The sequence below is a fragment of the Chroicocephalus ridibundus genome, chromosome 7 (genome assembly GCF_963924245.1).
Source record: "Chroicocephalus ridibundus chromosome 7, bChrRid1.1, whole genome shotgun sequence".
Classification (NCBI taxonomy): domain Eukaryota; kingdom Metazoa; phylum Chordata; class Aves; order Charadriiformes; family Laridae; genus Chroicocephalus; species Chroicocephalus ridibundus.
In genome coordinates this window covers 57,462,882-57,478,372 of record NC_086290.1, presented here as the reverse complement: position 1 = coordinate 57,478,372, position 15,491 = coordinate 57,462,882, and the positions used below count along the sequence as shown (strand labels likewise).

The window sequence follows — 15,491 nt, the reverse complement described above, 5'->3', positions numbered from 1 at the left end:
TGCTCTCACACCGGTCTCTCGCTGCGGCTCCCTCCATACAGCTCCGGTGATATTTGAAAGATGAAGAGTGTGCTAAGGAGGGAGGATTCCTAGTGTCTCATTTCTGTTATCTCAGTATAGTGCCAGTGGTATTACCAAGACAAATAGTATGCCAAAACTTAAAAGTGAACATATGTTTATGGGGGTGGTGGGGAATACAGAGGTCACTGTTGTTTCTTTCTAGTCAGAGAAGACATAATGGGGCCTGGTTTGGATAAATTAAGATTTGGAGCTAAGCTCATGTCAAGACTACGCTAGTGTAATTATAAATTGACTTCTTTCGGGGTCCCTGAAGTTTTTAGAGTCAAATAAAAATGTTCAGCAAGAGTTTTATAATGAAGTTCAACTGTTTTAAAGTGAGCTGATTGCAGCTCATCCTTGTTGGCTCCCGAACCAATTATACTTTAATTTGAAAAATTTTCAGTGAGCTTCCAAATACTTTATTCCGTGTCATTTCAGTGCTCTGTTTCCTCTGTTCCTGGACTTCATTTATATTTTGCTGGTTGTGATGTCTTTTTCATCCCATATTTCCTTATGCAGCTGGAAGCTGGCATACTTAATTATTTTTTTTATTCCAGTTAAAGTTGTCATAGTGCTTTTTCTAAATTTTATTTTAAGATATAAAATAGTTGTGGTTCTTATTTTTAATAGAACTTTAAACCAGACAGATTGGTTTTTTTAACAACTAAAACATTAAAAAAAAAATCTTTCTGCCTGGTGGGGTTGTTAGGAATTCTGGTGCTGAATTGGGGGGGGGGTAAGGTGTGAAAATTCCAGTGATTTACAAACTGCTTCCGACAGAAAGTCCCTGATCAGCTTGGAAGACGTTGTTTCAATTCTGTTTTATATTTCAATCACTATGTAACTGGTAAGGAGTAAATAAATCATACCTTTTGTAATACTTCGGGAGAACATAAGTACAAATGCCCTTTATTAAAATGTGAAAAAACTGTAATAGGAAAACAGATCCATCCTGTTATTTCACAGAAATGCAAGCATTTTAAATGCTTTGGTTTTCGTAAAAGGGGCAAATGAATTTTTCAAAATACAGTGCAGAATCAGTTCTGTAATGCTAATTGCATTTAATAACAGTAATTTAAATTTGGCTGTACTCTGCCGAGCAGCAGCGAGAGAAAATTGTATGTGGGAACGTTAAAGTCCAGAAGTCTAACATATGGTGCGCTTTGGCCTTCAAAGTCTGTCTTTATGTACCCATGAAATATCTCAACTGCAGAAGTCTTTCTGATGGCTGCCCCCTCCTTTCGCGCCCGTTCACGAACGGTGGCTGATACTCCCAAGCATTGATTTACACTACCCGGTGCCGCTCTGCCTTTGGCAGTTTGTTCCATATTCTAATTTCAAATACTCTTTGTGTGAAAATGTTCTAACTGAATTACTTATGTTCTCTTTCCCTAATGAGCATCGGTCCATCTGTGATTGCTTGAATTCAAATTAATAAATGGGTTATTCACGACCATCAGTCCCTCGCTCTCCCGCATGTCACGTGCCCTGTGAGATTCCAGTGCCTTTCCGTAGCCTTTCTTGGTAAACTTTAAAAGACAAGTATGGACAGCATTTCTTGAGAATTTATATCTGCTCTCCACATCCTCCATCATTTTACTTATTTATCATCTTTCCAATATCTCTTTTTTTCTTTTTAAAATGATAAGAATAAGTTGCAAATAGGTCAGGTTTCAGTTACGCTACACTTCCACCAACCTACGTAAATTAATCCAGATTTTGGGGGTATGTAAGCAAACCAGGAATTTGGTTTGTTTCTCTAAATGCAGCCTTGTGCTGTATTAGAATAACTTGCCTCTTTGCAGCGTCTCGCCGTATCTCTCAAGATTTCATGGCTGCTGCCAAATGCAGTGCAGATGCTTTCGATGTCCTTATTTTCCTCCTTGACCCCTCCCCTCGAGTCTTTTCTCAGTTTATACGTCGTGCATTGTGCTTCCGTGTAATTTCTACAATTGTCCTTGTCCTTTGGTTTTCTGGCCTTAATCCCCTCCGTAATGATCTCTACAAGGCACTTATCAGCCATAAGACTAATCTATACGCGTCACGTGCCGCTCCCGTGCTCTGCTCCTGTGCACTTTGCGTCTGGCTCCCTCCATTATTTTAATCATCTACATTGTAGGCTTTTCTTTTCTTTTTTTTTTTCTCCCCAAATCCTTCCCGTCGCAAAGTCATTTTCCTACGAAGTAAACAGAAGTGGCACCACAGCTGACCCCGCAGGACCCTCCTGCTTATCTCTCCTCCTCCCTGTGCCGCTTCCTTTCCCTGGCACCCTCCGCTTCCCCTGCCGGGGCGCGCGGCACCCGCCCCACTTCTGCCGCGCTTTCGAGTCCAGCAAATCTCCCTCCCCTATAATAAAATATCAGATACTTTCCCGAAATATGGACACAGTAAACGCTGTCCATTGTTTCTGCCTTATCTACCAAATCAATAATGTAGGGAAAGAATTCAAGGACGTTTTTCAGACGGGACCTTCCTTTTTTAGTATGTGTTGACGTACACACCTTTAAATGGTTTCATAATATTAACTGCTTTTCAAATACACAGAAGAATTTATATCAGGTCTTTGTAGTTCTTCAGATCCTTCCGTACTTTTTATTAAAATATGGGAACGATAATCTCCATACTTTTAGTTTCCTGATTTCCGTAAGCAGCCGCAGAACCGTGTCAGGCTTTCTTCTTTCCCTTTCTGTCTCTTTCTGCTGTGGAGTAGTTAATTCGATGGAGCTGGTCTTGGGTTGGCTTGGTTGGTTTTTTTCAATATTTAGTAATTGTAAATCATCTGTTTCCTAGTACATGAGGAAAATACATGTTTACAATAAAAAAGTTGTAGAATAAGTATTTTATTCTCAGAGCCGTAACGCTGCATTTATTTCTGAAATGAAGTTTTAGATGGAAATACAGACGTAGAGGAAAAGAACAGGTTGTGTGAGGTAGCATTTTCCCTCCCCTGGGCAGACAGCTGCTTACGTTCGTATGGGGTGTATCACAAAACCCAAGAGAAGCTGGTCAGAGGAGCCTGGCCTGAGCTGAGGAGTCAGAGGGCAGAGCCTCCCTGGCTCTGTGCCTGAGCTTTATCAGAAAACTTATTTGCACGTAGAAGATTCACAGTTGTTCAGTGTTAAGTATCACAGGGCACCCAACGAGTACATCTTTTCATCCTCTCATAGGCTTAGTGGAAATAACAGAAAAATACATTTGCGACAACAAGGGCCGAGCGCGACAGCGGAGTGCACGCGGTCCCCGTTTGTTGTGTTGGATCTTAACGAGTGGCAAAGGAAAACGGTTGTTGAGGAGAGAACCTGTCTGGCAAATACCATGCCTTTTATAAAGACTTCAAGTTAAGAATCACAATAGACACATTAGTGTTCGTAAAAATATTGATGCTTGCTATTGTGCTGAAACAGGACTTTAAATTATATTCATGATATTCTGATACAAATGTATCTGAAATATTCTTACAAGGCTGCTTCCATAGGAGCTGTACACAGGAGACTCGAGTTCCCTTTTTATGTATTAACTAGTTTTATATGGAATATATTAATTTATTTTTATATCTCTGAGTGTAAGAGCTGTATTGGAACAAGTCTAAAAGCCTTCTTTTCTCATCGCCCCTTTTAGATTGACGCATTGGGCAAAAGAAGCAAAGAAGCAGAGGCAGCCTTCTTGAATGTTTATAAGAGATTAATTGATGTTCCAGGTAAGCAAATTATTTCCTTACTCTGCAAAACTGATGGCTTGTGTTCACGTGAATGCTACTGGCCATTTTTTCTACCTTTGATAAGATAAATATGAACGATGGCTTTAGTCTGAAACTGATATGCTCCACTATTACTCCTAGTGGAAGGAACTATGAGGCACATTTCATGGCTTCTCCTAAAACTGTTCATTGCAATTACGTTTTAATGTTTGTATGAATCATTTTATGTTATTACAATATTGTGTGATTCTCAATAATTTGTTTATTAGAGGATGCAGACATTTGTAACAAAAAAGAGATCTTGAAGCTTCCTCAAGAAGCAAGAAACAGCAGCGTTTGTACTTTTAAATTTCGTATCTTAAAAAAAAAAAAGCCTTACTGAAAAGTAAATCACTACGAAATCTGAATTCTGTTCAGTGTAAGTGTGATCATAAGTTTTATTCAAAGGCCTTTAATGTGTGTGTTTTCAACTTTCCTTTATGTTTGGCATCAGAAGTTTCCAGTTCATTTCTTTTTACATTTTGGGAGTTGATTTTGTTGTTTTCCCCAATAGGAGAGAAATACTGGCTGAACAGATATTTCTTTTTGCAACTGTACCCGGAGACGAGGGAGTCAGGAGTCCCAGTCTCCGCTTCCAAATCTTGGCCTGACTGAGCTGTTGGCATATGACAATGCATGTGTATGATTTTATACTTTTATAAATGCTGACATTCTGTATAATATTCAAAATACTTACCTCAAGAGAGGTTTTGAGATACAATTAATAATTCTAAGGGCTTTTAAGGCCTCATTGCAAAGTGCACCCTAGTCTTTACTTGCTTTACCTTCTAAGGAGCACATTTCATGCACGCTTCAAATAAAAATTAATTTTTAAATGTTTTGTTTACAGCTTACCTGGTTAAAAGGCCGTTGTTTTTCAGATGCTCAGTCAGAGCTAACATATACCTTTTTTTATGCTTTCACATTTATAGTCGAGTAGTGCCCAGTGGCCAGTTCCTGCTGTGTTAAGTGCAGCCTATGTAGAGACGCAGGGACTCACCATGCTCATCCTAGACCACAAGTGCCTCAGAAATGCAGTTTTTTAGGTTAATCGAGTATGGTCTGCGAGTTTTCGTTTGTTACCTGCTCATAGCCTTAGTACCGTTCCAGAGGTGCAGGGCTTCCCTTGCGCTCCTGCTGGTGCGGTGGGAAGGGGCCGATGGTGCGGGGAGGCTCCTGATGGTTGCCCACGGGGTGTGGGTGGTTTGGGCTGTCACAAGCCACCTGGGCACAGGACGGGCTCTGCCAGCTCTGTTTCGGAAAGGAAGCCCCTCGGTGAAACGCTACCCAACATTCCTGCAGCCTGCAAGGCTGCCATTCTAAGGAGAAGAAGCCGTAGCCCCTCCATCTCCACGCTAACGCAGCCCAGGGTGCCCCTTCCCCGCCACCATTTGGGAGGCGAGTGGGTTTGGTTTCTCATGGTCTGTTTCTTTTCACGGCTGAGTAGTCGTGTCAAACAAAAGCTGTGTGGGATCCTTTTCATGCTCTTGTGTGGAGGCTTCTTTCTGAAGCCTTGGCTTTACCACAGTTGCTGGGATTGGAACAGCAGAGTCCGGCTGAAGCCTTACGGAAAAGGTTGGACATATATCCCACCCATGTGGTAGGATCTAAATGGTGAGGGACTTTGTCAGTGCTTCTTTGTAGGAGAAAGAATCTTCTTTTTTTCTTCATTTGCAAGAGCAAAATTTACACCGCTTCTTCCACACTCCACAATCTCTCTCTTATCCGGCCTTCCCCTGCGCATGCCTTATGTTATATGTCAGAGAAATATTTCTTTGATATTCTTACTACATGTAAAAATTTCGGCCTGGCAGAGTTGCGAGTGAGATGGAGTCTGTGGGATTAGAAATATCTGGAGGTTTTAGTCCCCTGCTATGTCTGTGGGCCTGAGGCACACGAGGCGCATACTGGTGTTGCTAAAAGCAAATTCCAGGTCCTGGAGCGGCAGGACGGCCGGTCTCCTGTAGCTGTGTGCAGGCGGAACAAATACTCCCCGTTTACAACATGTACTGCGACAAAAAGGAAAACAGCCATTAGGAATGTGTGGCACTGGCATTCGTCAGGCCGTGGTGGGGCTGAGTTAGGCCCATGCAGTTAGGGGCTTGCTTCGGCGTATTGGGGTGTTTTATTTCCTTCTCGTCGTATGTAGACTTTACGTTGAGTGTGTATCCATGGGGGGCTTTCCTTTACAAAAGACAGCCAGTATTCATTTATCACATGTGGTGGCGTACCTCTGTGTGGCTTTACATATCTCTTGACCTGTCCATTTGGTATTTCAAATATTTAGGTATACTTTTAGCTCCAAAATCCTGCTATGTTTTCTTTTCGGTGTGAGGAGGGAGCTATGATGTTTTGAGTAAGCTATGACTGGAATGCTGCGGAGTGGTTATTTAGCATTAAGCATCACTGTTACATGACAAGGGTGCAATTTTATCAGACTTTCAATATCCTTTATAGGACCATATAATAATTGCAGCTGAAGTCTAATTCCCGGCAGCCAATTTTATGGTTCTTGAGGAAAGCATGTATTCCTCTCCTCAGTAATAATGTGCACACTTTATATAATTAAAAAGGGCTTCTATTTTAATTTTACTATAAAATGATCTGTATTGAAACTCCAGCCACGGTGCTTTATGGATTCGGCTATGTTTAATGATTTTCTTTCCTGACTTGACCACAGTTTTCACTCCGGCTCACCAGTAAGGAATTTGTGGGAAGGGTGGTATTTTACTTGTAAATTTTCCTATATACGTCAGGGGGTTTCTCTTTAAAAGATAAAACAGACCTTTTCATATCTCTCTTCAGCTTCATGATACTGTTAAAATAGCATTATCATCGGTTTGTGCTGCAAAATTTATCCTTCCTAGAGGAAAGTAGGTGTCAAGGAAAACCTTTTGGTTTATGTACATTTATACAGCTATAATTCTCACTGAGATCATTCTGTCTTGCTTGAGACTGAACATTTTTAATTAATGGAATTAATTTTCTCATTTAATTGCCTTATTTTCAGTATGCAGTACAGAGCTAGAGAAAAGTGAACGCTGCCACGTGAATTGCACTAATCAACCCGGTTGTCACAACTTACCTTTAAAAATAATGTGAATATATTTATTTTGAAGTAAAGGGAGGTTGGGTCTGTGTTTTGAGGAAGCTTTCGTCCATCTCTACAGGATTTCTTTCTCTCTATTTTTTTAAAATACGTGTATTATGTTAGCATCCTTGGCTTTTAGGGTCTTAATCTTGCAAACACTTCAAGTGAAATTGGAGCCCTGTTGTGTAAGTCTTTGGAGGAGCAGGGTTGCCTTGCAGAAACAGTATATTCATAATACTGTTTTTATAAAGCTTTGAAAGAAAAATATTAAGCATTAAAAATACTAAAAAATAAATATTTTTATTTTAAGAAGAAATGGTGTTCACTATTTGATTTTTTTTTAACAAAACTTCACTGTAATTTTCAAGTAAAAGTTAAAATGTGGGAACCCAGAGTAAATGGCAGATGACGGTATCTGGATAAACCAGTCAAATAGAGTTCCCCTTTATGCTGTCTCTGTGTACTGAGCGGTTACTGCACAATGCCACAGTTGGATTTGCTCAGTTTTCAGTATTGCTGCTGTTATCAGCGCAGCCCCTGTATAGGCAAAGAAGAAAGAATTCTGCCTTTAAACAGAAAACGTGCTATCTCGATGTGGCAACAACTAAACCGAGTTTGTGCTCGGAGGGTGTTTTCCTATAAAAGCTAATTGTGTATCTTTTGCAACGCTGCTGAGAGCCTGCCACCAAAGAGGAGAGAATCTCAAAGCTTGTCTCCTTCCCGCTTCTCCTGTTACTGCGAGGTCCCATTGGGGTGCTCCGGCACCCGGCTCCTCCACTGGCAGCGGGGCCATGCTGAACCTGCTCCCAGCCCTGGCTCGAGGCACGGGATTGCATCTCCGTTACACCCTCCGCAAATAGAATAGGACAGAGAGTTGCGCTTTTTCAGCATATACGTGTTTGAGAATCGGGATAGGTTAATGCAAACTATTTGCTCTCGGTTTGGTGGGGACTGTGCAGCCTTCTAGGGTTGAGCCATAAATGGTATGCGCTTCTGCTTAATGGGAATTTTCTCGTCAAGAAACGAAATGACTCTTACAGCGTAAAAGGGGGATGTATGTGTGTGTGTTTATTGGAGACTCTTCACAGGTCTCTGTTGTTGGGATCAGATTTGCCCTAAGTCTGGGGCTATATAATGTGCGTGATGTGGTTTTTAGCTCAGAGGACCTGCTATCTACGGAAAGTATAAAATAACAGAGAGGGTAAAAAGAAGAAATATTTTAATTTTTTTTTAGTGTGCCCTGTCAAAACAATTAAAAGCAATAACAATGAAAAATGGCTGGAGTGGAAATTTTATTTTTTTCCCTCACTCCTTGCCATCATAAATTGCACGCCCTGCCATGGGGGCTGTATCTTACTAAGGGGTTTGAAGGAGAAGCAGGCTAGTTCCCAGAGTTTTCCACGCACCCGGCATTACATGTAGCATTTTTGTTTACGTATAATCACAGTTGAGCCTCCCAAATTCAAACTGCCCTGCATAGGGCTTTCTTTTTCCAAAGGATGATTTAGCTGAGGAAACACAAACTTCTTTTAAAATAAGTAATCAGTAAAACACAAAATATGTGTTAGTGTTATTTCTAAAGAACTTCTAAAGAAGTTACTTTAAACTTCTGAACTAAACTTCTAAAGGAGTTACTTCTAAAGGCAGAAATGAGAAGTTGTTTCTCACCCATAAAGAGAGCTTCATTCCTTCACCCCAGGGCCCACGCCAACGCCAGTGTGCGATGAAGTGTTTATTGCTATCGCTCTGTTTGCTTGTGATTATTTACAATTTAGCAAGACTCTGCAGACTTGTATTGCAGTTTGGGCTAAGAGAAGAATTCCATTTAAAGTGTATTTGATCAATGTTCTGAGGTTAAAGGTGATGCAAGAGGAAAAACAGGTTTGATTTTATTTTTTTTCCCCAAAAAAAATAATCTGCTGCTTATGTTGGAGGTGACAAATGTGTGTGAAGTTGTATTTATATATGTTACGTGGCTTGTTTGGATTTTTTTTGTAAAGCGTCGTGTCAAGCAGAACGCATAAAGGTTAATGCCAGCCCCGATAGCAGAAGGTCTGTGCAGACTTTACACACCCAGACGACCCAGCGGGGGCAGGAGGGGTTTAGGTTGGAACAGGAGCACACCCAGCCCCGTGCGCCCGTAGAGAAGAGCTGGTGGAAGGGGATTTTAGCAGAGATGTGAAGAGGGGAGAGGGTAAAAGAGGTTCACTCCAAGCGACTGTGTTAAGCATATCCCAAACTAGAATACTAAAACCATAACTTGAAAAAGTCAATCCTCAGACCGCTCTTCATCAGGCTAATCATTAATTGTTTGGCAAAAGTCTGTCTAAAGAGCGAGATCGGGTTATAGTGTCCCCTGAGCTTGTGGTATACCAAGACTGATCAGCAAGAACAATTTTTTGAGAAAAGTTTGGTGTCATTACAAACTGTGTGAAAAATTTTAAGCAGTTCCTGGTTTGTTAATAGTATGTGCCAAAATGGTCGCCGCTTTCCAAATAAAATATATTTAAATAAAATTGAAGATAGACAGGTAAAATGAAAAGGCTTATATTTTTGCTGCCCCTAACTTTACAAGGGAAATGAACGTTCATAACGTGCCCTTTCTTAACCTTAGAGGGAAAACAATATTACAGTGAGTAGTCTTAGGAGGAAAGGGAGGAAAATGAACTTGCTCATGGACAACAGAAGTAGTGCAGGCACCCCCTCAAATGGAGCAGTAGGGTATCTTTCTAAACACACTTGAAAATCTGATAAAATTAAGCAGAAAATTGACCATAGTTAATACTTGAAGGAGTGAAAAGCGGTAAATCCCTGAGGCTGCAGGCAGTGATTTAGCTTGTGACTGTATCCCATCTGAAGACAAAATCCTTGCTGCTTCACCAGCGCGTTTCGACCAGGTCAAAAAACGGAGTTGCATAAACATATGAAAAATGCCCCAGTTCTGGAAGCTGGGTCTGGAAGAGAAGTCAGTACAGTAAAACATTCGGGACTGTAGACATTGGTGATTTTCCCCAAATTGTTCTGCAAACCTCTGCACAGAGAAATGCCCGAGGTGGGGGTGAGAGGGACAGTTTAAAGCGCAGGCTGCAGGCGGGAGGATTTGAGCAGCGTTGTGGTGGGATCAGCAGCTGCTACAGTTTTATTTTCCAGACCGGTCTGAATCGCCTGGGATGCTGCTCCAGCCTTCGGGTAGTCCAGCACTGAGGAGTGTAGAAGTAGCTCATAACCACTTCAGCCTCCTTCCCTCTGGGGTTTGAGTTCAGAGACGCAGCATAAAATACAGTTTTGGGTCTGTGCTGGATGAATGCACACTGGTAGGGCATACTGTTGGCATTACATAGTTATTTTCAGATGAAGTACAAAGTCCTGGCCAGTTCCCATCTTTAGTATTCGCTCACTTTATGTTTTGAAACCGATGTCAAAATAACTAAAAATAGCTCTGCTACCTGGATATGTGGCTTGAAATTGGGCTTGTCTGATCACATACTTTTTTCTTTCATTTTTCTCGTTGAATTAATAATCGGATAAATTCCTTTGTAAAAGCCGGAATAAATATTCGAAGGAAGAAATATCCCTAAAGCATGCACTTTAAAAAATTTATTGTGTGGTTGTCAAGCCCTATTTTACTTGGTAGGCTGGAGGCACGGAAGGAAGAGAGGGGAGGTGCAGATAAGGGGAAGGATGCAATGAACAGAAGCAGGAAGAATGTGCCGTATAAGAGCGGAGATATCCCTGCGGGCGCTGGTCTGTTCACCTGGAGGCTGGAACTGCAGCACCCTCTGAAAGCTGTAGCTTCAGGGAATGGAGTTTGAGCTGCCCTGGCCCCGGGAACTGGAGCCGAGCTACGTGTTCGGAGCAAAAGAGGCGGATCGTGGATGAGATGGGGAATATTGCACTTTCTCAGTTGCAGGAATGTGAACTGGAATTAAAATAAACCCCAGCTTTCGGAGGGTTTAGTGCTAAGTCTATTCAGAAGCTTTTAGGAGAAAGAAGGGATGATTGTGGCAGAAATGCTTTCAAACATAGTGGAAGGTTCTTTTTTATTTTTATAATCTCAAAGTAGGAGAAATGAAACTTAAGAGTACAAGTGATTTTCTGTAACTGTCCTTTGCACCGAGCTCAGTGTGCGAGCAGTAAATTCCAAGGTCTTCAGCCATTATTAGAATATTAACGCTCAAATTGGAGCATTTTCAGTTGCAGCAGCTTCTCTTGTAACTCATTAGGTCCTTTTTCAGCTGACATAGTGCTGTAAAATATTGTATCACGTACTGTGCGTACCCCACCTTTAATATTAAAAACTTTTCTGAGGATTTATTTTGGTAACTCCTTTGAAAATGGAGGGAACTGCAATGCAATTCATTAAGGAGTCACATCATTTCCTCTGCCTTATATGACTTTGTTGGGTAGTAGGGTAGAGATGCATCTCGTACCCTGGGGCAGGGCCAGAGCATCTTTCCGGCAGTAGCCGTTCTAGAATTGGTAAATAAATAAAGGATGTTTTTAAATAATAGCCCACGAGATCTAAGAACCACACATTCTGACAAAGGGATCTGTGTGGCTGCGGTCAGACTGGCAATATACCACCTCGCAGCGTTTCGCTTAACCCTGCAAGCGTTGGCGAGTGCTGCCACCCCGAACTTTGCTGGTGATTAATGGGGAGGAAAGGCGCCGCTTTGCTGCGACTTCCCCCCGTCCCCGTTCCGAGGGGTTGCATCAGGATTGCCATGCTGCTTTACTGCATCCAGAGGTCAGCAGAATTTGGGATTCTGCTTTTTTTCCTGGTAAGGAAAACGAGAATCCCTCACCCTCTCGTGGGCACTTTGAATTCCCTGGTACAGCCTTACAAAATGCTCTGACAGCAGGAGGGTGAGGAGAACGCTGTAAAAAAGTGGAAAAAAATAGAAGGAAAAGAGAGGTCCCAGTCCTGTGGGATGAGGGAGTAAGAAAATACGTATAATTCTTGATTCAAGGAAGAACCTTTTCATGTTTTTTATGAAGTGAGGAGTTGGAGAGATGATGAGCTTTGTTTCGAACGGAATTACGGCTATAACTCTTCTGTCCCTGGGCTATCGGAGTCATAGGGGAAAAGGAGGAAAGCTATCATTTATTCCATGAAATCTTTGTCTCAGTCTCTCTAGGCTATTTCAATTTACCCCTGAAATTTCTGGGGAATAATTAATGAATTAATTAAGTATGCTGTGAGGTGTTTGAATATTCAAAAGCTACAATGTAATTATTATTTTTTCTAAAACACATTTTCAGGTTATTTTCAGATACGCAGCCTCCCGAGAAAGCACTTTACTGCATCAAAAGCTGATAGAGCTTCTTCCTCCTCTTCCTGCCGTTCTCCAAAGGAAACCTGCCTTGCAGAGAGCGGCGCAGGGCTGAGCAGCGATGCATTTAGAAACTCAAAAACTTCTTTTACTTCGTGATGAAAGTATTGTGACAGCAGAGCCAAACTTCTGGCTTTTTTAAAAAGCGAAATCACATTAATGAAGTTGTGTTAAGGAGGAATTTTTTTTTTTTCTTCCCCCCCTTATCATTTTGTGTGGGCGTTTCTTGTGAGCAATCGCTAAGAAAGCTTTGCTTACAGTGTGGTTTAGGCAACAGAAATACAGCCTTGTTGAAAGAAACGCGTTGCCTTCGATGAATTATTTTTAGATCCGAACCTTAGGAAACACATTTCCAGCGATATAAAATATTAATTGCCCCTGTAGTTCTGGCACTGTTTCATAACTTGCTTTCCTAACGTTTCCAGTGCTACAGGCCTGTAATGAAGAAGGAGGAGGGGATTTGGGAAAAGTCCTTTGTTTTGGAAAAGTCATTTCAGGAGCTCCATTTTAAGATACCATTTTGCAAATAAGCAAAAGAAGGCAAAGAAGAGCCAGGCGCCGGGGGCTTTTGCAGCACCTGACGCGTTCAGAAGCGTCGCAGCCTGCTTGGAAAGGGTTTGGTGGCTGTGATGGCCTTGGACCGGGCGAGCATCCCCCCAGCACCAGCATCCCCCCGCTCCCCGGCGCCGCAACAGCATCCCGCCGCCGCCGCGGCTGCTGCTCCGCCGGCCGCTGCCTCCCGATCCGCCCCGCGCGATCCAGGCCGGGCATTGCCGCTCTCCCCCCCCCACCCGCCGGCCGCGCAGCCGGGGCCGCTGGGTGCCCGCCGCGGGCTCCGGGCAGCCCCGCGGCTGCGTCCCGATCCGCCCCCCGCGATCCAGGCCGGGCATTGCCGCTCTCGGTGCCCGCTCGCCACGGCCGGCGCCCCGCTCGCCCCCGGGCCCGGCGTGCGGCGAGAAACGGCTCCGCGGTGGCGTGCTTAAAGAATAACGTATAGATGGAGAGAGGGGGCAGTTGGCCGCGGTGCTCTGTAAGCTCTACATTTAAACAATGACAGAGTTTTTCCACTTCGTGCGAAATTCCCCGGCCGCCGGTCCGGTCCCTTCGGGGGGCAGCTCCGGAGCCGCTTCCCAGCCCCGGCGCGTTCTCCCGGAGCCGAGGTGGGCTTTTTCCCCCCCTCCTTCTTAAATAACGAGGGTGGTCCCAGCATACTCTGTATCGAGACAGCTTTTCATCAGTTGCTCATCAGCATGCTAATTGCTGTATGACTAATTATGCCCTGAATTCCAGTTGATTTTCTTAATGAGACAGCTGGGTTAATTATGTAATCGTATGATTACATTAGCCTAGAGTGCCCTGGCGAAAAGTAACGCAGGCGGGAGCGTGATGTCATCGGCGGAGCCGCGCTCACAAGGGGGTGCATTCATCCCGCCTAATGACAGGGGACCCACACTGCTCTTTGTGTAAACACTTAGATTGAATTATTAAGATCTGTGTCTTTTTCCAGCTTGCAGCATGAGGGAGGAATGGGTTGTGGTTTGGGTTTTTGGTTTTTGTTTTGGTTTTTTTTTTTTTTTTTTTTAAAAAACGAAACTAATTTTGGAAATTCAGCTGGTCATCGATAGTCCTGGTGGTTACACCTGCTGGGCTGGGGCCGGTGTGAGCAGCGTGGGGTTGCGGGTGGTGAGGTGCTGCCTCTGGCTAGTCACGTAATGTGCTGTTTTCATAGAATCACAGAATGGTTCGGGTGGGAAGGGACCTTAAAGACCATCTCGTTCCATCCCCTGCCCTGGGCAGGGACACCTCCCACCAGCCCAGGTTGCTCCAAGCCCCGTCCAACCTGGCCTTGAACCCCTCCAGGGATGGGGCAGCCAGAACTTCCTGTTTTGGCGAGATCCATCTTTGTGGTCCTTTTAAAATTGTTCTTAAAATATGTAGTTTACGTGCATGCGCAGCAGCAACAACAACAAAATCCTGGTTCGCTTGTGCTGCTATTCAAAAAAGATTTATCACCAGGGGATGTATATGGTGTGAGGACAGGCTGAGAGGTGTTACTGCGGCTGCGGTGCACCAGCTTGTTTGACGTGAAGCATTAGCTGCTATAAAAATTATGTTACGTTTGTAGCATTAATTTTTTTCCACGTCTGTGTTCATTGAGACATGTCCATCCACCTCCTTTATTAAAACAGAAGCTCGTCTGCAAGGGGACCGCTGTGTTGTGTCACAGCAGCAAGCACAGGGACATGCTCAAGGAGCTGCTTGGGAAACGGTACCAAAAGGGCAATTCATTGGGAAATAAGGGCAGGGGCAGGCTTTGCAGATACTCATTTTAAAACACGGCAGTTATTATTTCTCACATGGGAGCGTGGAGGAAGCCTTATCAGAGATTGGATCTAGACGTGGTGGGCTGTGAACAAACACGTGATGCAAAGGGCTTCTTTATGGGCACGGGATGCAACAAGTGGATTAGGAAAGCAGAAGAGAATAGGAAGAAAAAAGTATACCGAATTTAATATAAAAATAGACACTTCAGTTTACTCTTTGGCAATAATGATCTTGCGAAACACTTTTTCAAGCTCTGGATGATCAGATTCCTTTTACCAGTTTTCTCATTTCTTATTTATCTTGTGCCTAGCAGGGATTTTGAACGTTTGGAAGGTAGAGGTGATTCAAACCAAGAGAATAATTTGCGACGAGTTTTCCACATTTAACTGTTAAGTGAGATGATTTTTCTCTTTTACAGATTATAGAAAGGGCATTTCCTTCTTTGCTTTCTCCATAAACTAGTGCCACTTGATTTTTTTGAAATGCGTATGCCTGTTGTTTGTGTAATGAATCGAAAGTTTTGGTCCATTGCTTGTTTAAAAATTCAGTGACCTCCTGTTAAATGACATGAAACATACTTTGTAAGTCTGGTTAATATAAAAAGGTATGCTTTTTCATGCATGCACATGTTGGGAAAAGGAGACTGGTTTTGTTTATTTTTAAATCCACTCCACTCAGGTAAGAAAAAAGTGGTTCTGACTTTATATAAAGTCATATATATATATATATATATAATTTATACCTGTTTCAGATAAATTGGTGTTCATAAATACTTCAGAAATCACAGTGTTTTAGGGTTTTTGGGATTAAAGAACATGTTGGGGCTTGCCATGAGAAATGAAGTGTTTGTTCCTCTGCCGAAAACATCTTGGTCATTTTACTGTCATGCAGTGATTAGTTTTCTTTAATGCAGTTTATAAAATGTAAGTCCAAGAGGTGCTTCAGC

At 42.8% G+C, this 15,491-nt stretch overlaps 1 protein-coding gene across 6 annotated transcripts in view; it reads left to right on the top strand.

Moving 5' to 3' along the window:
• CUX1 (cut like homeobox 1) overlaps positions 1 to 15,491 on the top strand; it is a 280,930-nt gene that overhangs the window by 121,877 nt on the left and 143,562 nt on the right. For 5 of the 6 annotated variants that reach the window (XM_063341501.1, XM_063341500.1, XM_063341499.1 and 2 more), the window contains exon 4: positions 3,679 to 3,757. In XM_063341501.1, the coding sequence (XP_063197571.1) occupies positions 3,679 to 3,757 (79 nt within the window). Of the gene's footprint in view, positions 1 to 3,678; positions 3,758 to 13,145; positions 13,381 to 15,491 lie in introns of those variants that run through there. The other variant, XM_063341498.1, reaches the window with a different exon arrangement.